Here is a 27,857-nt window from a genome sequence, read left to right as displayed (position 1 = left end):
TGGCATGTGTTCAGACTGGTTTGGAAGAGAGTGGAGCAATTAGATTCAAATAACAGTGCCCGTGGAAGTAGCTATAAAAAAGGCATGCAGCAGAAACCAAATATCTATGAGACAGTGAAGAGACTTGCAAGAGATGGGTCATTAATTAACTTGACAACCCACTTTTATAAGCAATTTTAAAACTTGTGCTTATGATCCAATACAAACTAGTTTTAGAGTATATGAAAAACGTTTTGATCTGCAGTCTTGAAACAATATCGAAAGAGGCATAGTTGACCTTTTTAATATAATAAATAATTTAAGAAATAGAAATTAGGTTCCATTAGTTCAATTTGAACTTTCTGTTTTGGTATCTGAATTTGATTAAATCCACTTTATACCAATATAGTGTCTGAATGACTGCCCTCATGGAAATATGACCAAAAATTATTTAATGTAGTTTTTATGTACCTAAAACAATTTGCATTTATTAAGATTTTCAAATAAAGAAATAAGTATTAAATATATTATTTATGTGCTTTAAATATATATTATCCTAAAATCTTTATAAAAATTTTAATATATTTAGCTGAGGATGAAGATGAAGATGAAAATGAGGAGGAGGAAGAATCTGATATGTCAGATGATGAAATTAGCAGTGATGATGAAAGACCTGGTGAAATTGTTACAGAATCAGATATTGATCCTATCTTACTGCATTCAGTCAACACACTAAGAGAAAGAAGACAAAATGTAAGTGATGCTTTAAAAGAGGAACAAAAAAGCATTGAGAACTGCAGAAAAGAAAGTGATGCTATCATGAAAAAGCTAAAAAATGTGGAAGCATTTCTACTGGTTGCATACAAAGAAATGGAAACCTTTCAGGTCAGAAATATTTTTTCTGTTTGTGCAGTTATTTTTCTGTTTCTTCCATTCATTCAATACACATAGATTTAACTTAGATACAGGTGAAATCCTACATGATTCTTAATTAAAAACTTTTTTCTCTCTGCATATTGCATTATGTCTTTTACAAACTTACATTTGTATTATGTTGTTTTCTCAATACAGACATTTCAAGTGCTAAAGTTGTGATCAGTTATAATTATGTTTACAAACAATAAAATAAATAAATAAAAACACAGTAAAATAAATAAATCCACAGATTAGCTGCCCTCATGGAAATATGAGGGCAGCTAATTTATCATTTAGATAGAAATTGATAGCTAATTTATCATGATAGCTAATTTATCATTTAGATAGCAAAGATTATCATTTAGATAGAAATGGAATTCTGAAGGATACTCAGCATGGTTTTGTAAAGGGAAAATCATGTTTAACTAATCTGGTTAGCTATTTTGACAGGGTCACTCAAGAGCTAGACTTTGGGAATAATTTCGACATTGTTTATTTGGATTTCAGCAAAGCATTTGACTCAGTCCCACATGAACAGTTACTTTATAAGTTGAAACAGATTGGAATCACAGGGAAAATCCTTAAATGGATAGCTGGATGGCTTCAGGGCAGGAGGAAGATGGTTGTGATAAATGGTTATTTCTCAGATTGGGTTGATGTAAGAAGTGGGGTTCCCCAAGGATCAGATTAGGGCCACTGTTGTTTTTGATTTTCAAAAATGACATCAATGAAAGGATAGAGGGAATGATGTCTAAATTTGCAGATAATGTAAAGATTGGTAGAGTAATAAATGATCACCGCCAAACAGAACTTAGGCACCTCCGTAGCCTGGTGGGAAGGAGCAGCAGTGCGTAGCATACGCTTCTTGATTAGACCAGGGTTCGAGTCCGTCACCACCAAATATGGAGGATGCGGAAAGGTCACGGAATGACCACCGCATATCCCGGAGCAATATGGCCTTAGTTGCTAAGGCTCCTAAAAAAAAACCAAATAACAAACAAACAAACAGAGCTTCTTTAGAATGACCTAGATAGACTTTAGGGATGATCAGAAAAATGGCAGCTATGCTTTAATCCAGCAAAGTGTAAGGTATTGCACCTGGGGAACAGTAACCCCAAAATAGCTTATACACTTGGTGGAGTTGAACTAAAGCCGGTAGTGGAGGAAAGGGGCTTGGGTGTTATGATACGGTCAGACTTTAAGTTCTCTGAGCATTTTAAACAGGTTGCAAGGAAAGCCCATTGTGTCCTATCGATGATGTATCTAACAATTTCTAGTAGAGATAAGGATGTCATAATCCCATTGTATAAGACTATTGTTAGACCACACTTGGAATACTGTGTTCAGGTATGGAGACCGCACCTAAAGAAATACATTGTGCTTCATGAAAGGGTCTAGAGATGGGTAACTCTCGTGGTGAGATCGGCAAAAGGGCGTCCATATGAGGAGAGACTTCGAATATGTGGGTTGCAGAGCTTGGGAACTAGGTACCTTAGAGGAGACTTGATTGAGGTGTTTAAGGCTCCTAGAGGCATAAGCAAAATGAATGAGGACGAAATTTTCACGGTTATAAATGATTCTAGAACTAGAGGACATAATTTCAAGTTACGGGGGGGGCAGATGGTTTAGACTGGAATGCAGGAAGTTTTATTTTAGTCAGCGAATTATAAATTACTGGAAAAGTTACTTATATGGGTGGTAGAGGCTTTTATTACCTACAGAAGGAGGGAAATGCTTAGGTTGTTCATTTCCCTTTCTTTTATTTATTATTTTTTTTTCTTCTTATTATTATTTTCTTCTTCTTATTTTATTTTATTTTTTGTTATTTTATTATTATTGTTATTTATTTATTATTTTTTATTATTATTATTATTTTTTTAATTTTTGGCTGGTGCAGCATAAGCCATAGGCTTCCTTGCACCATGTGGCCATTGCTAATACTAATATTACAAGCCATAACATGATTTTTTTTTAAGGGAAAGTTTGGTCTGACCAATCTAGTAAGGCAGGAGTTTTCAAATGTTATGATATGCAACCCCATGAATGATAAATGAATTTCTGTGATCCCTGCCCCCATAAATAAAATTAATGATTTCATTTTGGTTAGAGGTTGGACAAGAAATAAATACACTATTTAATTCTAATAAATAATTTTTAATCTATATATAAAATAAAATTATTCCATTGTAAATAAACAAAAACAAACATATTTAAAATTTTTAAATATGATTGTGTCAGCAACTTGGTGGGCAGATGTAGAAAATTTTAAAAATTTCAACCTCCCTCTGGGGTTTTTTTTTATTTTTTTATTTTTAATGGCAGCCCAAACATGAAAAATATTAGAACTTATTCTACATAGTACCATCCTGGTAACTGGTACATACACAAATCAAGTGAGGTTATTCTGAGCAGGTTATTCTTGAACTATTTTATGCTTTTCATTTTCTACCTGTCATGTAATGACAAGGTTTTTATCTAGTGATTATCCCTTCCCTCCCCAAACACAAACGCATCCTCATTAATTTGAGTAAGTAGCAGGTGTTTTTTTCTATTTTTATTATTAATTGATGGCCGGGTGCAATAGCTAAACTAAAAAAAATTTGCTACTACATTTAGAACAAGGTAGATAAATTAGTTACATTAAACAAAGTTCATAAATTAAGCTGATAGTTGCTATTTCTTTTGCAGGTAAACTATAACTAAAATAAATTCTTCGGGACATTTCATTGTACTCAGATTAAATTTAATGCATTTTCATTTCAGGAATTAATCACATAGTCACATACAATTCCATTGCATGATCATTTTAATGATAGGTAAATAAAACAAATTTTCAGTTTATACTCTGAGACAGTCACATGTTGAGACACAGGGGTTAAAAAGTACAGTAGATTCTCCATTATTCAGAGGAAAATTATCTGGGTTGCAGATAAACTGGGATCTCAATGGCCCATGGAAGTCTTAACTCAATATAAGTTAGAATTAGCATTAGTAGAGGCATATGATGCAAGAAAGCAAGCTTATGCAGCATCAGCCAGGAAAAAAAAAAAAAAAAAAAAACTTCCACTTCACCCCTCTGTTCGTTCAAAATACCTGTCCAGCTGAGCCTTAAATTTATTTAGACTATCAGCTTCCACAACAAGGGATGGAAGTCTGTTCCACCAACTAACTACCCGCTGGCTAAAGGCAAATTTCTGCACATCTATCCTACATCTGTCTTTGCTCAATTTGAATTTATGCCGTCTCAGGTGATTATTCTGAGCAAGAGGAAGAATCCCATCAGCATTGAGCATGCTCAAACCATTCAAGGCTTTATACACCTCTATCAGATCACCTCACCGGTTCCTAGTTTCCAGACACTATAATTTGCAAAACTTAAGCCTTTCTTCGTAAGAGCAACCCTTTGTTCCATTCACTAACCTTGTTGCCTTTTTCTGTACTTGTTCCAGCAGCTCTACATCCTTCTTGAAATGAGGCCTCCAGACCTGTATATAGTACTCAAGGTGTGGCCTGACCATTGCCTTATACAAGGGAATAATCACCTCCTTATACCTGCTAGAAAAATTCCTGTATATCATTGATAAGACATCATGAGCTACTCTTGCAGCCCGTCTGCACTTCTCAGAAAACTTCATATCTGACTGCATAATTACCCCCAGGTCCTTTTCATTCTCTACCACTGTCAGTGTAGTACCACAGAGTTGATACGTTGCTCTGGGGTTGCTGTTTCCCATATGTAGTATTTTACATTTGTCAATGTGAAACTTCATTTGCCACCTCTCAGCCCATCTGCTCAACCTTTCCAGATCCTGTTGCAGCAGCATAGGGTTAGTCGTGTCCTTGACAACCCAGCCAACCTTTGTATTGTCTGCAAACATCGACATTAAGCTTGATATACCATCATCAATATCATTTATAAATACAGAAAACAATAATGGACCCAACACTGAACCCTGAGGGACTCCACTAATAACATTAGTCCACGATGAGCAGTGTCCATTGATCATCACTCTCTGTCTTCTCCCCCCCCTCAAACACCCCTTTATCCATAGCAGCAATTTGCTTCCAATGCCACACTGCTCCAATTTGTGCAGCAGTCTTCCATGTGCAACAGTATCAAAAGCCTTTTAAGATCCAAGTATATAAAATCAAAGTTATTCCCTGCATCCAGTTCTTTTGTGACTGCATCATAGTATCCAATCAAATTCGTCAGGCAAGACTTCCCCTTAACAAAACCATGCTGTGTCCGAGCTATAACTGAAGTCTTGTCTAGATGATCCTGCAGCGCTTCTTTAACCAGTGCCTCCATTAATTTTCCTGGAACAGAAGTTAAACTCACAGGTCTATAATTACTTGTGTTGGCCTTTGATCCTCCTTTGTGAATTGGGGTCACATTTGCACATCTCCAGTCTGTGGGTACTTCCCCTGAGTCCAAGGAAGCTCTCATAATTATGCTAAGGGTTTTCTTCATTCCTTTGCTGCCTCCTTTAATATAACTGGATAGATCCCATCCACCCCAGGTGCCTTTCTTGTGTTTATCTTCAACAATTTCTCCTCCACTTTACTCTCAGTTATTTCAAAATTCTCTAGCTTACTGCCAGAGTTGAATACACCTCTGGCATTCCCCTTGCTGAACAACTCCTCATGTGTGAATGTCGATGCAAAATATTCAGTTAGGCCAGTCATAGCTAAGTGGCTAGTGTGAGATGCAGTCATGCACACATTTTGAGTTGACAGTGGTTCAATCAACTCAAAACAGTTTAAGAAACACATAAAATCTAGGGAAGTGCATCCAGTTGACATGGGTGGACAGTGCAATGTTGTGTAAGTTCGGTGTGACTTAAACACTGGGAAAGCAAAATTGAGAGTAGGGTTTGTTATAGGCCTAATAACTCTGATGAGTATAATGAACAACTGTACAGAGAAATAGAGTGTGCCAGTAAATCAGATTATCTTATACTGGGGGATTTTAACTTCCCAGATATTGACTGGGACATCTGGGTTGTTCACTTGCACACTAGCAAGGCTTTTCTGGATTTCTTGGATGATTGTTTTCTACAGCAGCATGTTCGAGAGGCTACCAGAGGGAGTAATACTCTTGATCTGATTATCAGCAGTGATTCTTCATGCATTAAGAATCTACAGATAAAGGAACCACTAGGTGGCAGTGATCACAGTGTGCTGATGTGGGATTTACTCAAAAAAATGATAACTACTATCAGGGGTAAAGGGAAGGGTTTATCCTTTCATAAAGGTGACTAAGGTTGTCTGACACAGTTTTTTAAGTCTATACAGTGGGACCAACTGATGAAGTTAGCAACAGCAAATTCTAAATGGGAAGCATTCAGGAAGTAATCTTGGAAGATACTAGGTTTTTTGTCCCAACTAAGAGGTACTGTTGAAGGTTTAGGCCTAAATGGATGTCAGACGAACCATTGAGACTTGTGGCAGAGAAAAATGAATGGGATGCATATAAATCATCAGGTGGCACAGAAGCCAATGGTAGATATAAGCTGGTATGTAATCAAGTCACAAAGGTGGTTAGGCAGGCAAAGGCAGATTACAAGAAATCTTTGGCAAAGGATGCAAAGAAAAACAGCAAAGAGTTCTTTGCTCTTATGTAAACTCTATAAGGAAGGAGATGAATCAGATTGGTCCACTTGATATTGATGGTTCAACTGTTGATGATCCTGCTCAGTTAGCTGACACACTGAACATATATTTTGCATCTACATTCATACATGAGGAATTCTGTGGAGAAGTGGAGGAGAGAAGCTTATTAAACTCTAATAGAAAGCTTAATGATTTTTTAATAATGGCAAAGGAAGTAAGCAAACCCTTAGGCATAATTATGAGAGCCTCCTTGGACTCAGGGGAAGTTCCCACGAACTGGAGATGTGCAAATGTATCCCCAATTCACAAAGTATGATCAAAGGGTGATGTAAATGATTACAGACCTGTTAGTTTAACTTTGTTCTGGGGAAAATAATGGAGTCACTGGTTAAAGAAGCATTGCAAGATCATTTAGACAAGACTGAAGTAATAATTCAGACACAGCATGGATTTGTTAAGGAGAAGTCTTGTCTGACCAGTTTGATTGGATACTACAATGTGGTCACAAAGGAACTGGATGCAAAAAATAATTTTGATATCATATACTTGGATTTCAGGAAAGCTTTTGATACTGTTGCATATGGAAGACTACTGTACAAATTGTAGCAGTATGGCATGAAGGACAAGTTGATGCTGTGGATAAAGGGATGGTTGAGTGGGAGAAGACAGAGAGTGGTAATCAATGGACACTCCTCTTTGTGGACTAATGTTATTAGTTGTGTCCCCTGGGGTCTTGTTGCACCCATTGTTATTTTCTGTATTTATTAATGATATTGATGAAGGTATATCAGGCTTAATGTCCAAGTTTGCAGACAATATGAAGGTTGGAAGAGTTGTTAATGACACTAATGACAGTATGCTACTGCAACAGGATCTAGAAAAGTTGAGCAGATGGGCTGAGAGGTAGCAACTGAGGTTTAACATTGAAAATGTAAAGTACTGCATATGGGTAGCAGTAACTCCAGATTAACGTATCAACTGTGTGGTACTAAACTCAGGGTGGTAGAGAATGAAAAAGACCTGGGGGATAATTGTGCAGTCAGATATGAAGTTTTCTGAGCAGTGCAGACAGTCTGCAAGAGTAGCTCATGGTATCTTGTCAATGATATACAGTAATTTTTCTAGCATGGATAAGGAGGTGATTATCCCCTTGTATAAGGCAATGGTCAGGCCATACCTGGAGTAATGTATACAAGTCTGGAGGCCTCATTGTAGGAAGGATGTAGAGCTGCTGGAACGAGTACAGAGAAGGGCAGCGAGGTTGGTGAGTGGAACAAAAGGTTGGTGTTACCAGGAAAAGCTTAAGTTCTGCAACTGCAGCATCTGGAGACACTTCACCTGCAAGGGGTATAAGGCCTTGAATGGTTTGAGCAATGCTCATTGCTGATGGGATACTTCTGATTGCTTAGATTACTCACCTGAGGAAGCATAAATTCAAATTGAAGGAAGACAATTGTAGAATAGATGTGTAGGAATTTGCCTTAAGCCAGTGCGTGGTTGATTGCTGGAACAAACTTTCATCTGTCGTTGTAGAAGTGGACAGCTTAAATAAATTCAAAGCAGAACTAGACAAACATATGGAGTTAATTGGATGGGTGAAATGGAAAGGATTTTTTTTTTTTTTTTTTTTTGGCTGATGCTATATAAGCTTGCTTTCTTGCATTATATGCCTCTACTAATGCCAATGCAATTCTGCATGACTGCTAAATACAGTAATGATTGTAGTCTTGTCGTTTTGAATCTTTCTGAAGAAGAAGATATTTCTAGGCTTAGACTGCAGTTTGTTAAGAACTTGCAGAATGATTGGTCTCTATTGAACTTGGAAGAAATACTCACTGGTTTATGCCTAATGTAAAAGAATTCAGTAAGTAACAGCTGACCTGGTTTTCTCCAGGTTTTTATGTATCTTTTCTTTTAACAGGTCACAGAAGCTTAAATTCTAAGCTTTTTTCCTTTGGCCTTTCAAACTCTCCTAACTGTCATTGCGGTGCTCCAGAAACTGTGAAGCACCTGATCTTTGACTGTGTGTGTGTCTTACGTAGACCTTAGATATAGGTTATAATTGATTACAAATGTATATAATCAGAGTGATATGTTTCATTTTCTTGTAAATAGAGAAAATTACATGGCATTAGTGGAGTTTGCTGATAAACTATTCAGCAGAAGGAAGCGTATTTTGCATGGCGATCTCAATGACCATGGTATACTGGATGTGTTAATTGTGTTCTGTAAGTTTTGTAATTTCTGGAAATGCTGTCTACTTGAGTAAATGTATCTAAATGAAATTACGTTGATAAAATGTGTAAATCATGGAAATGTTTAACATGTGTAAATATATATATACTGTCAGCTTTAGGATTTGAGATTGGAAACCTTGATAGGGTTTTATTGCTTGTGATCTGCTGATCAAGGCATGTTTAAGTTGTGAACTGAATTATACCTGATTGTAAATAGGTTAAATAATAGACTTTACCTAGTGATGGTTCCTGACTGGGTTTGGATGAAATTAATTGAATTTTCGTCTTGGGTTGTTGGGATTCTTACAATAAATATCAAAGTTGCAGAATCTACAACTTGTTTTCAATTGTATATCATGGCCATCAGCAATATAAACTTAGTTGTGTTTAAAAGAACTGTTTTAGTGAATTGATTCTGCTCTTGCTGAACTTGATTTATTAAGGTGGAAATGTCTGTTGGCCAGGGACTTTTGGTTTAATAGCATATATTATAAGGTTTTCATTTTGTTATTGGTGAATTGGCCAGATTGTAACTGTTACTGTCCTGGTTGTTATCCAGGCATTGGTGATACAATTACTGTCTATGACTTGTTGAATTACTTACTGGCAAGAGCTGGAGTTGTGTGTTTCTCCTAAAAGATTATTAATTATTAGTTTTCTAACAAACTAATGTATTGAACTGAGCCTTTTTTGGAATGTGGACTTGTGTGGACTCACTTGAACCTTGTCTTAATATTGGAAGTCTTGACTGTTGAGGGGTTGAACTTCCCATAGTGCTCTGGTTAGGTGGTCCAGTACTTTTTTATTATTATTATTATTATTACTTAGCCACATGGTGCAAGGAAGCCTGAGGCTTATGCACCGGCCAAAAAAAATTCCTGAGTTACCCTGAGAGAGAGAGAGGAAGAGAGAAGTTGAAGGGAATCACCAAGAAAGAGAAGAATGATGATATCCAGCTCAGGACTCTGGGTGTGCCAAGCCCATACTCACCAGATGTGAACCTCTATGTTGTTAGTGCTCAGCAGGATAATCTCCTGAAATGTAAGTGGTGATTGACTGGCTCTTCATTGGCTGTAAAGTGTATATATGTTCTGCAAGTTATTGTGGCTTCCCTCTGAATTTAGAGGATAGACATTGTGGAGTTAATATGTTGGCTACACAGTGATATGTCTTTTTTTTATTTATTTTTTTTATTTGTAGTTTTATTAATTAGGTATATATTGTTTTCTGGATGTTTATTATAAATAGTTAAATTATTGTAAAAAAACTGATTTTCTGTCCCTTACCAATTGTTTGGGCCAATGTGTTATCTAAATAGCAGATGTCCTTTTGGAAATTATTCTTGCTTTTGTGGATAGACTATAAATTGTCCTTGTTTCTTCTCCTGAGTTGGGAGGGGCTGGAATGATTTTGGTTGTGGAATTGTATTCTAATTTTGTTTTATTGTTTCTCGCTGTACTTCTGGGTGGGTATTGCTAACTTTTTGCTAGTATTAAATTGTAATGGGCTTAAAACTTAACTTAGTTTTTCTCTGGACCTGATTTTCTTTGTTTCCTTTTTGCCTAATGTTAGGATTCAGGAAATAGAATTGTTGTGGGTTGGTCTAAAGCTATAGCCAATGTACATATTGTTGTTATTGTTTATGGTTGACTGATATTTGGTTCTAAGTTTACATTTTCTATTACCCATTTTCATTTTCATAAAATACCTGAATACTTTGTATTATTTACTTTCTATTTTCTCTTCTATTTCAGGGGATGTCTATTTCTTTTTCCCCTTATCTTCTATCCAACTTTCCCTTCCAATTCCCATACTTCTCACTCTTATATCCACTTCCTTTCCCTAAACACCTTGGGGCTCAAAGGCTTGCCTGATAGCCACAGTAAGAGTTTCAGTTTAAAAGCAGTCCCTGCCATGCCTCCTCATGTCCTAGGTTGGGAGTCAGAGGGCAGGGAACCAGGTGTCCCCTACCTCCTGGCTGCGAAGTCGCCAGGTGCCGGCACTGAACACTCAACATAACAACACACACACTTTTTTTTTTATGAGAGGTATTAGAACCTATAGTACTTAGTACCATACTTGGGTTGGAGGTTGAGAAGACCAAAGAAGATATTTGTTGACATTGGACTTTGAACTTCTGTAGACTGTAATTTTCAGGAAATACATATGAAGGAAGGCTGTTCCAGGAAACGGCAGTTGAATGAATAAACGAGGGAGACGAAAAGTTGAGTTTGAAGTTGGACAGTAAATGGATGTTGGCTAGTGGCAGCACGTGTTCGGACTGTTTTGAGAGAGAGAGAGAGCGGGAATTATAGAAGCCAATTCAGAAGAACAGTGCCCATGGAAGTATCTGTAGAAAGGCATGCAATAGAAACAGTATGTCTATGAGACAGCAAGTACAGGGACTTTGTTAGAGATAAGTCATTAATTAATCTAACTGCCCTCTTCTGAATGGAATCTATAAGCCTGAGAGAGAGAGAGAGGTTTTGGGGGCACTGCCCCAGATGTGAGAACAATATTCCGTGGTAGGGCAAATTTGCGATTTGTACAGAGTGAACAGCTGTTTGGAAGATAAGTAGCAGTGAGAGCAAAAGAGAAAACCAAGTTTTTTAGATGCAGAGGAAGCAATATTTGTAATATGCTTGTGCCAAGAGAGATTAGAAGTCAGGGTAATCCCTAAAAGAGATATATCATTTTGCACTCGAAATCGGAGTGCCACCAAAGATAAGCATAGGAGCAGAAGAATCCTTTTTGCAAGATATAAGACAAGACTGAGTTTTAGAAGGGTTGAAATCAACTAAGTTGTCTTTGCCCCACTGGAGAATTACCTGGAGATGGGTATCTAAGGAATTGGTAGTGAATATTTGAGAAGTTGAAGCTGATTGAACAGGGCAAGGTTTCTCAAAATGGAAAGTGCAACAATGTGCTATCATTGGCAAAACTATGGAGAGGAGTTCGAGTCAATGGAAGAAAATTATTAATATACTAGAGGAAAAGAGTGGGAGAAAGAACTGAACCTTGGGGGACACCAGCATTAGTGGAGAAGTTAGATGACAGAGAGCCATTCACCATCACCCACAGTGAGCAATCAAAGAGAAAACTGGATAATCAATTATAAAAAAACAGTTGGCAAACCATAAGATGGAAGCTTGTTTAGAAGACCTTTATGCCAAACACGATCAAAAGCCTTTGAGATGTCAAGAGCAACTACTTGTGTTTCACCGAACTTTTCCATTGAATTAGTCCATAAATGGGTAACATAAGCCAGAATATCACCAGTGGATCGACACTGACGGAATTCATACTGGCGATCGTTGATCAGACAGAAGGTTTCTAGGTAGTTTGAGTTGGTGGTTAATTGATTTCTCCATTATTTTAGAAGAGTAGAAGTAATTGCAATGGAATGATAATTGGATGAGAGGGATTTGTCACCCTTTTTAGGAATGGCTGGATATGAGCAAATTTCCAAGCATAAGGAAAAACACCTTTGGAATAACGCCAAGGATAAAGCTGACTTTATCCTTGGCTGAAGTGACAACAGAACCATCTGGTTTTGACAGAGGTGTGAGCAGATATGGGCAAAAGTTGTGGCCAATAGTTTTGGCAAGAGGCTACCATTAGGACAAGAAGCAAGTTTTCTACTCTTAGCCTGTTCAAAATCTAGTTTGGACTGATTAATAACTGCTTTACAATTGTTGCGAGCTTTGGTGTAGGCAGATAATGAAAATGAAGAATTGGAAACAAGCCAATTACAATATGCAACATTCTTCTCTTAAACAGCATTAGCACATTTATTGGAAAACCAAGGTTTAGATAAAGGAAGAGATTTTAAAGTGGAGTGTGGAATAAAGGATTCCATTCGTACGAGAATGATTTCACTGACATGATCTGAGAAAAATGTTGACATCAGAGGTTTTGAAACAGTAATCCAACCAAGGAAAAGAAGAAAAGAAATCTCACAGATCATCCCATTTTGCATTCTTGTAATGCCAAACAATAAGAGGTTGGGAATAGCCATGAGATAAAGGCTCCATTGGAGAAGAGACATTCACCAAGTTATGATCTGAGGTGCCTAAAGGACCACTCACTGCAACCATCTGCTTAGAAGAGTTGTTTGTGAGAAAAAGATCAAACGTGTTGGCTGTATAGTTAGGATTGTCTGGTATTCTTGTAGGTAAAAGAAAAATCTGTGCATGGTCATTAATAATTGCAAATGCCTCAGCATCTCGATCAGCTGGGTCGATGTGACTAGAAAACGGAAGCCGGCTGAAGTTGTGAACATTAAAATCACCAAGGAAAATTACCTCACTGTTAGGAAAGTTGGACTGGAGAAAGTCAAGTCGCAAAGAGAGGAAGTCAAAGAGCTGTGAGTGATTAGTGGCATTGGGAGAATGATAGAGACAGCAAATGAATTTGACACAATGATGTAGAGGGATTTTAAGCCAGAGAAGATCGAAAAGAGGAGATTCTAAATTACCAAGTCTCTGTCAGGGAATATCAGAACGGATATATGAACAAGTACCACCTTTGAGGCGAAAGTAATCATACAGCAAATAATTTGTGCAACTGAGATGAGCAATAGTTGAATCAACCGATAACTGAGATTCCTGTCAGAAAAAGTACATGGGGTTTGGAAACCCTGGAGATCGCAATTAAAACAAACATACCTTGACCTTGTAGTCTTTTCAAAAATTAATAGTTGTAAACTTTCCTGACTTATGTGATTATAAACAGAAATATGTGGAATCCATTACAGGCTCTGTTCCTGTAGGCAAGAGAGATCCTTGAATATCTCTCTCTCTCTCTCTCACACACACACACACACACACACACACACACACACACTCAGAAACCATATCCCCACCTTTGCTTTTTGCATACTAGCTCACAGTAATCCTTAAGTTTTACTATTCTATATGGTTATTGGTAACATTCCTAAATAAAAAAAAAGAGAGAAAATATAACAAGGAGATAAGTTGATGCTTCACAATTTATATACCTTTCACAACAAGGCAAACCAAAAAAAAAAGAAAAAAAAACAGAAACAAATTATAACAAAATGTATTACAGAAAGTTATTGAACTCAAGTTTTATTCATCATAAAATTCATACAACTTCTCATAACTTGAATTCAGCGCTGTACAAAAATCTTTTCTGAGCCATTTCTGGGCAGAACATGGCAAAACGTAACCTAATATACCTGTAACAAGTGCGAAACAATGAGCGCAAAGATAACAAGCGTGAAAAAGCAGGAAATGCAAGTAAAAAAATCTACAACCACTGTATAAGACGCACCCCGTTTTTTGACCCCAAATTTTTCGAAAAAAGGTGCATCTTATACATGAGGAAATACAGTATATTTTAGTTATGGTGTTTTCCGTTTATATTAATATTAAATTTTAAGTCTAATCTTCTCACGCTGTAGTATATTTTTATAAATATGAGTAGTATGGGTATAAATTTACATTTTCATCACATTTATGAGTGTTTCATTCATTTCATGAATTATCCTCCATTTTGATTATCTTGACAAATTTATTTCCCATTCACCCTGGTTAATCGGTCTTGGACTGTATTGTAATTTAGAAATATTTTACCCTTTCTTATGGCATCATATGAATTCAGTCACATGGCGTGCAGACTGTGGACTGGTATGTTGACCACTCAGCTGTTGAATATGTGATTAATTGCTGAAACATAAATACATTCAGTTTAATTTAAGCATGGAACAGTGTCTACCAGTAGTATACAGCAGATTTAGCAAGATCAGGTACAAAAGATGAATACAAAACTACCATCTCCTCCCAAACATCATAGATTGAAGTGAATCCACACCTGCAAACATGAATGATAAGCACCTTGTGTGACTTCTATTTTTTTGCAATATAATATATAATTGGCCTAGTGTAGTTCAGTTATAATCTGGATTTTAAAAGGAATATGGTTTTCTGAATGATTACAAGTTATTTTTCAGCAGGAAGAATATGAACACATTGATAAAAGTTATTGATCATACTAGAGATCCATCAAACACTTTTTTTCTCCCCAAGTGTATAGCACGATGTGAGTTTTCATTGGTTTTGCCACCCCCTCAGCAAAATACTAGGTTTACTTTTTGGGGGGAGAGCATTCATTTTATTTTATTTATTTATTTACTTTTTGCCTTACAGTTTGAAAAGCAAGTTCAACTAAACCAGCTGAACATAATTACTAGTATTTTTTTGGACCAAGTAATGTGTTGCAATCCTAAAATCCTCCTGGAATTTTTTGACCTTTTCTTGGTGTTTCAAGCTTCTAAATTGGATGAATTAAAGGACCGGGTGATAGAACTGAGAGAAGAAACAACTCAAGAGAGGCATCAACAAAGGTATTAATGTGTAGGAAAGTTCATTAATAGCTAATGACATTATTAATTACATAAAAAGTTTTAGTTTGTGCATATATTTAAAATCAGAGTATGCCATTTAATTAAGTCTACTGACTCAAGGTGAATTCATTAGCATTGGCATTAGTTGAGGCATATGATGCAAGAAAGGAAGCTTTACAGCATCAGCAAAAAAAAAAAAAAAAAAAATTCTCATTTCACCCATCCAGTCACTCCAAATGTTTCTCTAGTTCAGCCTTAAATTTATTCAAGCTATCAAACTTTCACAACAACAGATGGAAGTCTGTTCCACCAACCAACTACCCGCTGGCTAAAGGCAAACTTCCGCACATGTATTCTACAACTGTCTTTCCTCAATTTGAATCTATGCCCCCTCAGCAATCAGAAGTATCCCATCAGCAGTGAGTGTGCTCAGATCATTCAAGGCCTTATACACCTCAATCAGATCACTTCTCAGATACCTAGTCTCCAGATGCTGCAACTTGCAGAAATTAAGCCTATCTTTGTAAGCACACATTTTGTTCCTCTCACCAATCTTGTTTCCATGTTCTGTACTCGTTCTAGCAACTCTACATCCTTCCTAAAATGAGGCCTCCAGACCTGTATGCAGTACTCAAGGTGTGGCCTGAATACTGTCCTATACAAAGGGATAATCATCTCCTTGTCTCTGCTAGCAAAATTCCTGTATATCATGAGAATGAAAAGTAACTGGGGGTAATTGTGCAGGCAGATATGAAGTTTTCGGAGCAGTGCAAATAGGCTGCAAGAGTAACTCATGGTGTCTTGTCAATGATATACAGGAATTTTTCTAGCAGGGATAAGGAGGTGATTATTCCCTTGTATAAGGAGATGGTTAGGCCACACCTTGAGTACTCTCTGGAGGCCTCATTTCAAGAAGGATGTTGAGCTTCTGGAACGAGTACAGAGAAGGGTAACAAGATTAGTGAATGGAACAAAGGGTTGCTCTTACGAAGAAAGGCTTAAGTTTTGCAAATTACAGTGTCTGGAAACTAGGCACCGGCGAGGTGATCTGATAGAGGTGTATAAAGTCTTGAATGGTTTGAGCATGCTCAATGCCAATGGGATTCTTCCTCTTGCTCAGAATAATCACCTGAGAGGGCATAAATTCAAATTGAGGAAAGACAAATGTAAGACAGATGTGCAGAAATTTGCCTTTAGCCAGCGAGTAGTTGATTGGTGGAACAGACTTCCATCCTTTGTTGTGGAAGTTGATAGCCTAAATAAATTTACGGCTCAGCTGGACAGGTACTTCGAACGAATGGAGGGGTAAAATGAGACTGGTTTTTTTTTTTTTTTTTTTTTTGGCTGATACTGCATAAGCTTGCTTTCTTGTATCATATGCTTCTACCAATGCTAATGCTAGTCATTGACAAGACACCATGAGCTACTCTTGCAGCCCATCTGCACTGCTCAGAGAACTTCATATCTGACTGCACAATTACCCCCAGGTCTTTTTCATTCTACACCTCCCTGAGTGTAGTACCACATAGTTGATACATTTCTCTTGGGTTACTGCTTTGCATTTCTCAATGTTAAACTTCAGTTGCCACATCTCAGCCCGTTTGCCTAACTTTTCTAGATCCTGTTGCAGTAGTGTACTGTACGTGTATTGTCATTAACAACCCTACCAACCTTTGTATTATCTGCAAACTTGGACATTAAGCTTGATATAATTTCATTGATATCATTGATAAATACTTTTAGTTTAAATTGAATTTAGATAGAGATTCTGTAGATTATTACTTAGTATCGGTAATGGTATCAAATCCACCTGTGGACAGGTTTTGCAGCTACCACGAATGCAAAGTTTTTAATTATACTTTGCCACTTTATTGACTTAATTGTAATATTAAATTATTTTCTTTAAGTAGCTTATAGACCTAGTCAAGCTCCGTGGTTTATTTTGAATTTAGATAGCACGATTTGGAAAGTAAATAATACCTTGTGTCCATATATTAACCATTTGTAACTTTCCGCCATTGTTATATGATACGTGTGCTAGTGGAAGATTTAACAGAAAACTATTGTAATGGTAACTATCATAATTATAATTGCGTAAGGTTTAATGGAAAACTAGATTGCGAGTATAGTAGTATCAATTAATTGGTAAAATTTATTAATCTTATTAGATTTCATTGTCAATTAAATTGTACTTTTTTAACTAAATAAATATATCGATCTAGTTATCACAAGCGTGGCGTCATCGTGAATTCATACATATAATTTAACAGGGGATAAGAAAGTCATATAACGTAACTCGGAGATAATATTCGACACCGAAGGCCTTATACACCTCCATCAGATCACTTCTCAGATACCTAGTATTATAAATGCATTGGGATATAGGTTTAGTGTTATATTTTGTATTGGAATTTTATTCAACTTGATCAGAAATCATGACTCAAACCAGAGCAGCAAAGCAAAAGGCTCAAACCAGCAGAAGTGCTGTAGCTGAGGGGAGAACTTTGGGGGGGGGGCGGTTGTCCTCTGAATCACAGTCTATTGAAATGCACTGCTTGTTTGGTGTTTGTGGATCAATCAGGAACTGGACATGATATTGCCAAGGGGAATGTCTTTGTGTGAGTGTGTGATGTAAGGAATGCGAGGAAATCAGGCACCAAATCAGCATTGTTATGGGCTTATATGAGAGCTTGAAGGACAGGGTGGATGCCCTCGAAGAATTTAAATTGAGGGGCGCACTAAGCTCTCAGCTGCCCACATCAATGCCAGAGCTTGCACTTAAACATCACGCAACACAGCGGCAATCCCCAAGGCAGAAAGCGCTGGTCCCAAAGGAACTAGTTGTTGTAGGTGACTCTATTGTCAAGGAAATGGGGAACATATTGTGCAAAAAGAATAGATGGAATAGGAACAGGGTATGTCTGCCAGGAGCAAAGGTTGATGACGTTGTAGGGCAGATATCATCCTTTAAGGGCACAAAGGGTGATATTCTTGTACACATTGGCACAAATGATATTAAGAGTAGGAGACCGGAAGAATTACTTAACAAGTACAAGACAATGCTGAAAAAAAGCCATGAGTTAGGGTTGAATTTGAAAGTGTCTGCAATTCTGTCCAGACACGATAGAAGGGAGTATATGATGAGAGCGTTGTCGATCAATTTCGCCCTGGAGAGATTATGCAAGGCTCAAGGGGTAGAATTTTTCTCAGCCTGGTCTGTGCTTGTTCACAGGACAGACTGTTTCTACAGGGATGAGATACACTTAAATAGAAAGGGTGCAAGAATATTTGCTGATGCTATCGAGGCAGAGTTAGGTGGATCGGAAAACTGCCAGCTTGAGGGGGGATACACTGACTAATAGATTAACAGTAGCCGCTGGCAGAGGTAAAAGTGATTCTTGCACTACTTCTATTGAAATGCAATCGAGCAGGAGCCTGGAAAGCAAGGAAATGGGAATTTCCAGAACTGCTGGGAGTCATAGTGGAACAAGTAAATAACATGGGCTGTGTTAGGGTAACTAAGAATAGAAACAGGTGCATGTACACCAATGCTAGGAGTATAGTTAATAAATTCGATGGGCTTGAAGTGCCAGTCAAGACATGAAAGGCAGATATTGTTAGGATATCAGAGACATGGTGTCACACAGACATAAGCAGTGCAGAACTGGAATTTGGGGAGTACAATGTGTACAGAAAGGATAGACAGGACAGGAAGGGAGGAGGGGTTATGCTGTTAATTAAGAAACACACAAAATCTAAGGAAGTGCATCCAATTGATGTTGGTGGACAATGCAATGTTGAATCTGTTTGGTGTGACATAAGCACTGGGAAAGGAAAAATGAGAGTAGGTGTGTGTTATAGGCCTAATGAATCTGATGAATATAATGAGCAATTGCACAGAGAAATAGAGTGGGCCAGTAAATTATAGTGTCTTATAATGGGGAATTTTAATTTCCCAGATATTGACTGGAATTTGTAGATTGGTCACTCACACACTAGCAAGGATTTTGTAGATTTATTGGATGATTGTTTTCTACAGCAGCATGTTCAGGAAACAACTATAGGAAGTAATACTCTTGATCTGATTATCAGTACAGATTCTTCATGCATCAAGAATCTGCAGATAAAGGAATCACTAGGTATCAGTGATCACAGTGTGCTGAAGTGGTAACTACCATCAAGCATAAAGGGAAGGGTTTTTGCTTTCGTAAAGGTGACTACGGTGGTCTGAGCAGTATTTAAATGCTATACGGTGGTCTGAGCAGTATTTAAATGCTATACGGTGGAACCAACTGATGATGTTACCAACAGCAAATTCAAAATGTGAAGCATTCAAAGAATTAATCTTGGAACTAATTAGGCTTTTCATACCAACAAAGAAATATTGTTCAAGATTTAGGCCTAAATGGATGTCAGATGAACTAATTAGACATGTGACAGAGAAGAAAATGCATGGGATATATATAAATTAACATGTGAAACAGAAGCCTACGATAGATATAAGCTGGTCTGTAACCAAGTTACAAAGCAGGTTAGGCAGGCGAAGGCGGATTACGAGAAATCTTTGGCAAAAGATGCAAAGAAAAACAGCAAAGAGTTCTTTACTTATGAAACTCTAGAAGAAAGGGGATGAATCAGATTGGCCCACTTAATATCAGTGGTTCAACTGTTGATGATCCTACCCAGGTAGCTAACAAACTAAATGAATATTTTGCATCGACATTCCACATGAGGAGTTATTCAGAAAGGGGAATGCCAGAGGTGTATTCAACTCTGGTAGTGAGCTAGATAATCTTGTAATAACTGAGAGTGAAGTGGAGGAGAAATTGTTGAAGATAAACCCAAGAAAGGCACCTGGGGTGGATGGAATCTATCCTTATATATTAATGGAGGTGGCAAAGGAAGTAAGCAAACCCTTAGCCATAATTATGAGAGCTTCCCTGGACTCAGGAGAGGTACCCATGGACTGAAGATGTGAAAATGTGATCCCAATCAACAAAGGAGAATCAAACAGAGACACAGATAATTACAGACCTCATAGTTTAACTTCTGTTCTAGAGAAATTAATGGAGGCACTGGTTAAAGAAGCATTGCAGGATCCTCTAGACAAGACTTCAGTTATAGCTCGGACACAGCATGGGTTTGTTAAGGGGAAGTCTTTTCTGACTAATTTTATTGGATACTATGATGTAGTCACAAAGGAACTGGATACAGAAAACCATTGTAGTTTTCTGTATTTATAAATGATATTGATGATGGTATATCAGGCTTAATGTCCAAGTTTGCAGACGATACGAAGTTTGGCAGGGTTGTTAATGACACTAATGACAGTACACTGCTGCAACAGGATCTAGAAAAGTTGAGCAGATGGGCTGAGAGATGGCAAATGAAGTTTAACATTGACAAATGTAAAGTACTACATATGTGAAGCAGTAATCCCAGAGTAACGTATCAACTCTGTGGTACTACACTGACAGTGGTAGAGAATGAAAAGGACCTGGGGTTAATTGTGCAGGCAGATATGAAGTTTTCTGAACAGTGCAGGTGGTCTGCAAGAGTAGCTCATGGTGTCTTGTCAATGATATACACTTCCTTATCCCTGCTACAAAAATTTTTCTAGCAGGGATAAGGAAGTGACTATTCCTTTGTATAAAGCAGTGATCAGACCACACCTTGAGTACTGTATACAGGTCTGGAGGCCTCATTTTAAGAAGGATGTAGAGCTGGTGGAATGAGTACAGAGAAGGGCAACAAGATTAGTGAATGGAACAAAGGGTTGCTCTTACAAAGAAAGGCTTAAGTTTTGCAAATTACAATGTCTGGAGAATAGGCACCTGCAAGGTGATCTGATTGAGGTGTATAAAGCCTTGAATGGTTTGAGTATGCTCAATGCTGATGGGATTCTTCCTCTTGCTCAGAATAATCGCCTGATAGGGCATAAATTCAAATTGAGGAAAGACGGTTGTAGGATAGATGTGCGGAAGTTTGCTTTTAGCCAGCGAGTAGTTGATTGCTGGAACAAACTTTCATTTGTCGTTGTAGAAGTTGATAGCTTAAATAGATTCAAGGCAGAACTTGACAAACATTTGGAGCGGGTGGATGGGCGAAATAACAGTTTTTTTTTTTTTTTTTGGCTGATGCTGTATAAGCTTGCTTTCTTGCATCATGTGCATTCGCTAATGCTAATACACAAAACAACAATGGGTCCAGAACCGAACCCAGGTGAACTCCATTAATGACATTAGTCCACATAGAACAGAGTCCATTTATTACCACTCTCTGCCATCTCCCACTGAATAATCCCTTTATCCATTGCAGCAACTTGTCCTTAATGCCATATTCAATTTATAGAGCAGTCTTCCATGTGCAACAGTATCAAAAGTTTTCCTGAAATCGAAGTATATGATATCAAAAAATTTTTTTTCCATCCAGTTCCTTTGTAAACACATCATAGTATTCAGTCAAATTGGTCAGACAACACTTCCTCTTAACAAACTCATGCTGTCTCTGAACTATTACTGCAGTCTTGTCTAGGAGATCTTGTATCACCTCTTTAACCAGTGACTCTATTATTTAACTAACAGGTCTATAATTATTTGTGTCACCCTTTAGCATTAGCATTAGCATTAGTAGAGGCATATGATGTAAGAAAGCAAGCTTATTCAGCATCAGCCAAAAAAAAAACCCTCTCCCATTTCACCCCTCCGTTCGTTCGAAATACCTGTCCAGTTGAGCTTTAAATTTGTTTAGGCTATCAACTTCAACAACAAGTGATGGAAGTCGGTTCCACCAACCAACCACCCGCTGGCCAAAGGCAAATTTCCGCACATCTATCCGACATCCGTCCTTCCTCAATTTGAATTTATGCCCTCTGAGGTGATTATTCTGAGAAAGATGAAGAATCCCATTGGCATTGAGCATGCTCAAACCATTCAAAGCCTTATACACCTCTATCAGATCACCTCGCCGGTGCCTAGTCTCCAGACTCTGTAATTTGCAAAACTTAAGCCTTTCTTCGTAAGAGCAACCCTTTGTTCCATTTACTAATCTTGTTGCCCTTCTCTGTACCCGTTCCAGCAGCTCTACATCCTTCTTGAAATGAGGCCTCCAGACCTGTATACAGTACTCAAGATGTGGCCTAACCATTGCCTTATACAAGGGAATAATCACCTCCTTATCCCTGCTAGAAAAATTCCTGTATATCATTGACAAGACACCATGAGCTACTCTTGCAGCTCGTCTGCACTGCTCAGAGAACTTCATATCTGCCTGCACAATTACCCCCAGGTCCTTTTCATTCTCCACCACTGTCAGTGTAGTACCGCAGAGTTGATACATTGCTCTGGGGTTACTGTTACCCATATGTAGTACTTTACATTTGTCAATGTTAAACTTCATTTGCCACCTCTCAGCCCATCTGTTCAACCTTTCCAGATCCTGTTGCAGCAGCATAGCGTCAGTAGTGTCCTTAACGACCCTGCCAACCTTTGTATCATCTGCAAACTTAGACATTAAACTTGATATCCCATCATCAATATCATTCATAAACACCGAAAACAACAATGGACCCAACACTGAACCTTGAGGAACTCCACTAATAACATTAGTCCACGTTGAGCAGTGTCCATTGATTACCACTCTCTGTCTTCTGCCACTCAACCATCCCCTTATCCATAGCAGCAATTTGCCTCCAATGCCACACTGCTCCAATTTGTGCAGCAGTTTTTCATGTGCAACAGTATCAAAAGCCTTTCTAAGATCCAAATATATAATATCAAAGTTATTCCCTGCATCCAGTTCTTTTGTGACTACATCATAGTATCCAATCAAATTGGTCAGGCAAGACCTGCCCTTAACAAAACCATGCTGCGTCTGAGCTATAACTGAATTCTTGTCTAGATGATCCTGCAGTGCTTCTTTAACCAGTGCCTCCATTAATTTACCTGGAACAGAAGTTAAACTAACAGGTCTATAATTACTTGTGTCAGCCTTTGATCCTCCTTTGTGAATTGGGGTTACATTTGCACATCTCCAGTCTATGGGTACCTCCCCTGAGTCCAAAGAAGCTCTCATAATTATGGCTAGGGGTTTGCATACTTCCTTTGCTGCCTCCTTTAATATAACTGGATAGATCCCATCCACCCCAGGTGCCTTTTTTATGTTTATCCTCAACAATCTCTCCTCCACTTTCCTCTCAGTTATTACAAAATCATCCAGCTCACTGCCAATGTTTACTTTACCTACATCATTCTCCTTCCTGAATAACTCCTCATGCGTGAATGTAGATGCAAAATACTCGTTTAGATTGTTAGCCACCTGAGCAGGATCCTCAACTGTTGAACCATCAATATCCAGTGGACCAATCTGATTCATCCCTTTCCTTCTCGAGTTGAAGTATGTAAAGAACTCCTTTCTGTTTTTCTTTGCATCCTTTGCCAAGGATTTTTCATAGTCTGCCTTTGCCTGCCTAATCTCCTTTGTGACTTGGTTACAGACCAACTTATATCTATCATAGGCTTCCATGTCACCCATTAATTTGTATGTATCCCATGCATTTTTCTTCTCTGCCACATGTCTCATTAGTCCATCTGACAACCATTTAGGCCTAAACCTTGAACAATATTTCTTAGTTGGTATGTAAAGCCTGGTAGCCACCAAGATTAGTTCCTTGAATGCTTCCCATTTTGAGTTTGCTGTTGGTAACATCATCAGTTGGTCCCACTGTATAGAATTTAAATACTGTCTCAGACCATCATAGTCGCCTGTACGAAAACAAAAACCCTTCCCTTTACCTCTGATGGTAGTTACCTCCTTGAGTAAATCCCACTTCAACACACTGTGCTGCCACCTAGTGGTTCATTTATCTGCAGGTTCTTAATGCATGAAGAATCACTACTGATAATCAGATCAAGAGTATTGCTCCCTCTTGGTGCCTCACGAACATGCTGATGTAGAAAACAATCATCCAATAAATCCACAAAAGCCTTGCTAGTGTGCGAGTGACCAACCCACAAATTCCAGTCAATATCTGGGAAATTAAAATCCCCCATTATAAGACTCTCTGATTTACTGGCCCACTCTATTTCCCTGTACAATATATTATTATACTCATCAGAGTCATTAGGCCTATAGCACACTCCTACTCTCAATTTTGATTTCCCTATGCTTATGTCACACCAAACTGACTCGACACTGCCCTGTCCATCGATGTCAACTGGCTTCACTTCCTTTGACTTTATGTGTTTCTTAATTAATAGCATAACCCCTCCTCCCCTCCTGTCCTGTCTATCCTTTCTATATACATTGTATTCCCCAAATTCCAGTTCCGCATTACTTATATCTGTGTGACACCACGTCTCTGATATCCCAACAATATCTGCCTTTGATGTTTTGAGCAATACCTCAAATTCATCAAATTTATTTACCAAACTCCTAGCATTGGTGTACACGCAGGTATACATGCACCTGTTTCTATTCTTAGCTACGCTAACACAACCCATGTGTTTACTTGTAACGCAATGACTACCAGCAGTCTCTGAAATATCCTGCATCTTGTTTTTCAGACTTCTGCTCATTTGAATAGAAGCAGTGCAAGAATCACTTCCACCTCTGCCAGTGGCTACTGTTAATCTATTAGTCCTTGTATCCCCCCCAACTAGCAGTTTTCCGAGCCACCTAACACTGCCTCGACAGCATCAGCAAAAATTCTTGCACCCTTTCTATTTAAGTGTATCCCATCCCTGTAGAAGCAATCTCTCCTGTTAACAAGTACAGTCCAGGCTGAAAAAAATTCTACCCCTTGAGCCTTGCACAATCCCTCCAGGGCCGAATTGATCGACAAGGCTCTCATCATATACTCCCTCCTATCGTGTCTGGGCAGAATTGCAGACACTTTCAAGTTCAACCCTAATTCACGGCTTTTTTTCAACAGTGATCTGTACTTGCTAAGTAATTCCGCCGGTCTCCTACTCTTAATATCATTAGTGCCAACGTGTACAACTATATCACCTTTTGTGCCCTTAAAAGATGATATCCGCTCTACAACGTCATCAACCTTTGCCCCTGGCAGACATACCCTGGTCCTATTCCACCTATCCTTTTTACAAAGCATGTTCCCCGTTTCCCTGACAATAGAGTCACCAACAACTACTAGTTCCTGTGGGACCAGCGCATTCTGCCTAGGGGGCTGCCCCTGTGTTGCCTGATGACCAAGTGCAAGCTCTGGCGTTGATGTGGGCAGCTGAGAGCTTGATGGGCCCCTCAATTTATTTCCTTCGAGGGCATCCACCCTGTCCTTCAATGTCTCATAAAGGCCCATAACAACGCTGAGTTGTCGCCTGATTTCCTTGCACTCCTTACATCGTGCACACACAAAGACATCCCCCTTGGCAGTATCATGTCCCGTACCCGACTGCTCCGCAAACATCAAGCAAACAGTGCATTTTAATAGACTGGATTCAGAGGGCAACTGCCCCCCTCAGTTCTCCCCTGAACCACAGCACTCCCATTAGCTTGAGCCTTTTGCTTTGCTGCTCTGGTTAGAGTCATGATTCCAATTTAATTCAATAAAATTTAAAACAAAAATTAAATCCTTAAGTTATATCCCAAAACAGTTATGTTATATATATATATATATATATATATATATATATATATATATATATATATTTTTTTTTTTCGGTGTCTAGTGTTCCCTTTATACAACTTCCGTATCACGTGTACCACTTTGATCCCCCTTTGTGAATGGGGAACACATTTGCACATCTCCAGGCCATGGGGACCTCCCCAGGGTCCAAGGAAGCTTTCATAATTATGGCTGAGGGTTTGTTTACTTCCTCTACTGCCTCCTTTAATATAACTGGATAGATCCCATCCATCCTAGGTGCCTTCCTTATGTTTAGATTCAACAATTTCTCCTCCTTTTTGCTCTCAGTTATCACAGAAACACTTGGCTCTCTGTTAGAGTTTGATAAACTTCTGGCATTCCCCTCCTTGAATAACTCTTCGTGTGTCAATGATGCAAAATACTCATTGAGTTTATCAGCTACTTGAGCAGGATCATCAATAGTCGAACCATCTCTGTTAAGTGGACCAATCTGATTCAATTGCTTCCTTCTAGTTCTTTTCATAAGTAAAAAACTCATTGCTGTGTTTCTTTGCATCCTTTACCAAAGATTTCTCATAATCTGCCTTTGCTTGCGTAACCACCTTTTATTATAGACTACCAAGTAGTCTGTAATCAAGTTACAAATTATATCTGCCGTAGGCTTCTGTGTCACCTGATAATTTATATGCATCCCATGTATTTTTCTTCTCTGCCATGAGCCTTATTAATTCATCTGAAATCCATTTAGGCCTGAACCTTGAACAGCATTTATTAATTGGTACGAAAAATGTAGTAGCTTCCAAGATTAATTCCTTGAATTCTTTCCATTTACAATTTGCTGTTGATAACATAATTAGTTGGTCCTGCCGACCTGCCTAGCCAGTTTGGTAAAGTACCTGCCTGGTAACCCAAAGGTCACGGGTTCGAATCCCACCTCAAGCTTGGATCAGAGTAAAAATGCAAAACGTTTGGGAGGTGCATTATGGCCAAAGAAGCCGATGCGCCAACAACTAACAAAAAAAAAAAAAAAAAAGTTGGTCCTATTGTATAGAATTTGAAAATTGTCTAAGATGACTATAGTCACCTTTACAAAAGCTAAAATTAAAATTTATTATGAACTAAAATGATGCTTTGCACTAACTTTTTCATCTAGTAAATATCCCTCTAGGCTGGGGCTTTCAACCCTAAACCCCTTTTGGTAATAAGAACAGATTAATATTTAAAAGCATTTTAAATAAAATGCTTTTAATAAAACTAGGGGAATGCCAGAGGTGAATGCAAGAGGTGTATTCAACTTCAAAATTCCTCTGGCATTCCCCTCGCCGAATTTTGAATTCAAATTCAAAATTCAGCGAGGGGAATGCCAGAGGTGTATTCAACTCTGGCCGTAAGCTAGAGAATCTTGTAATAACTGAGAGTAAAGTGGAGCAGAAATTGTTGAAGATAAACACAAGAAAGGCACCTGGGGTGGATGGGATCTATCCAGTTATATTAAAGGAAGCAGCAAAGGAAGTAAGCAAACCCTTAGCCATAATTATGTGAGCTTCCTTGGACTCAGGGGAAGTACCCACAGACTGGAGATGTGCAAATGTGACCCCAATTCACAAAGGAAGATCAAAGGCCGACACAAGTAATTATAGACCTGTGAGTTTAACTTCTGTTCCCGGAAAATTAATGGAGGCACTGGTTAAAGAAGCACTGCAGGATCATCTAGACAAGACTTCGGTTATAGCTCGGACACAGCATGGTTTTGTTAAGGGGAAGTCTTGCATGACCAATTTGATTGGATACTATGATGCAGTCACAAAAGAACTGGATGCAGGGAATAACTTTAATTTTATATACTTGGATCTTAGAAAGGCGTTTGATACTGTAGCACATGGAAGACTGCTGCACAAATTGGAGCAGTGTGGCATTGGAGGCAAATTGCTGCTATGGATAAAGGGGTGGTTGAGGGGAAGAAGACAGAGAGTGGTAATCAATGGACACTGCTCATCGTGGACTAATGTTATTAGTGGAGTCCATCAGGGTTCAGTATTGGGTCCATTATTGTTTTCTGTATTTATAAATGATATTGATGATGGTATATCAAGCTGTATAATGTCCAAGTTTGCAGACAATATGAAGGTTGGTAGGGTTG

The 27,857-nt window shown here is 38.2% G+C and overlaps 1 protein-coding gene across 1 annotated transcript in view; it reads left to right on the top strand.

The window, feature by feature from the left end:
• LOC150087426 (cilia- and flagella-associated protein 44) overlaps positions 1–27,857 on the top strand; it is a 577,933-nt gene that overhangs the window by 433,146 nt on the left and 116,930 nt on the right. The window contains exons 27-28 of the mRNA XM_090372063.1: positions 569–864; positions 14,915–15,111. Of these exons, the coding sequence (XP_090228189.1) occupies positions 569–864; positions 14,915–15,111 (493 nt within the window). The remainder of the gene's footprint in view (positions 1–568; positions 865–14,914; positions 15,112–27,857) is intronic.

The sequence above is a fragment of the Mastigoproctus giganteus genome, chromosome 4, assembly GCF_048544385.1.
Source record: "Mastigoproctus giganteus isolate SK-2022 chromosome 4, ASM4854438v1, whole genome shotgun sequence".
NCBI classification, from domain to species: Eukaryota; Metazoa; Arthropoda; class Arachnida; order Uropygi; family Thelyphonidae; genus Mastigoproctus; species Mastigoproctus giganteus.
Note: the sequence above shows the minus strand (reverse complement) of the source record. Positions and strands in the feature narration are given on the sequence as shown.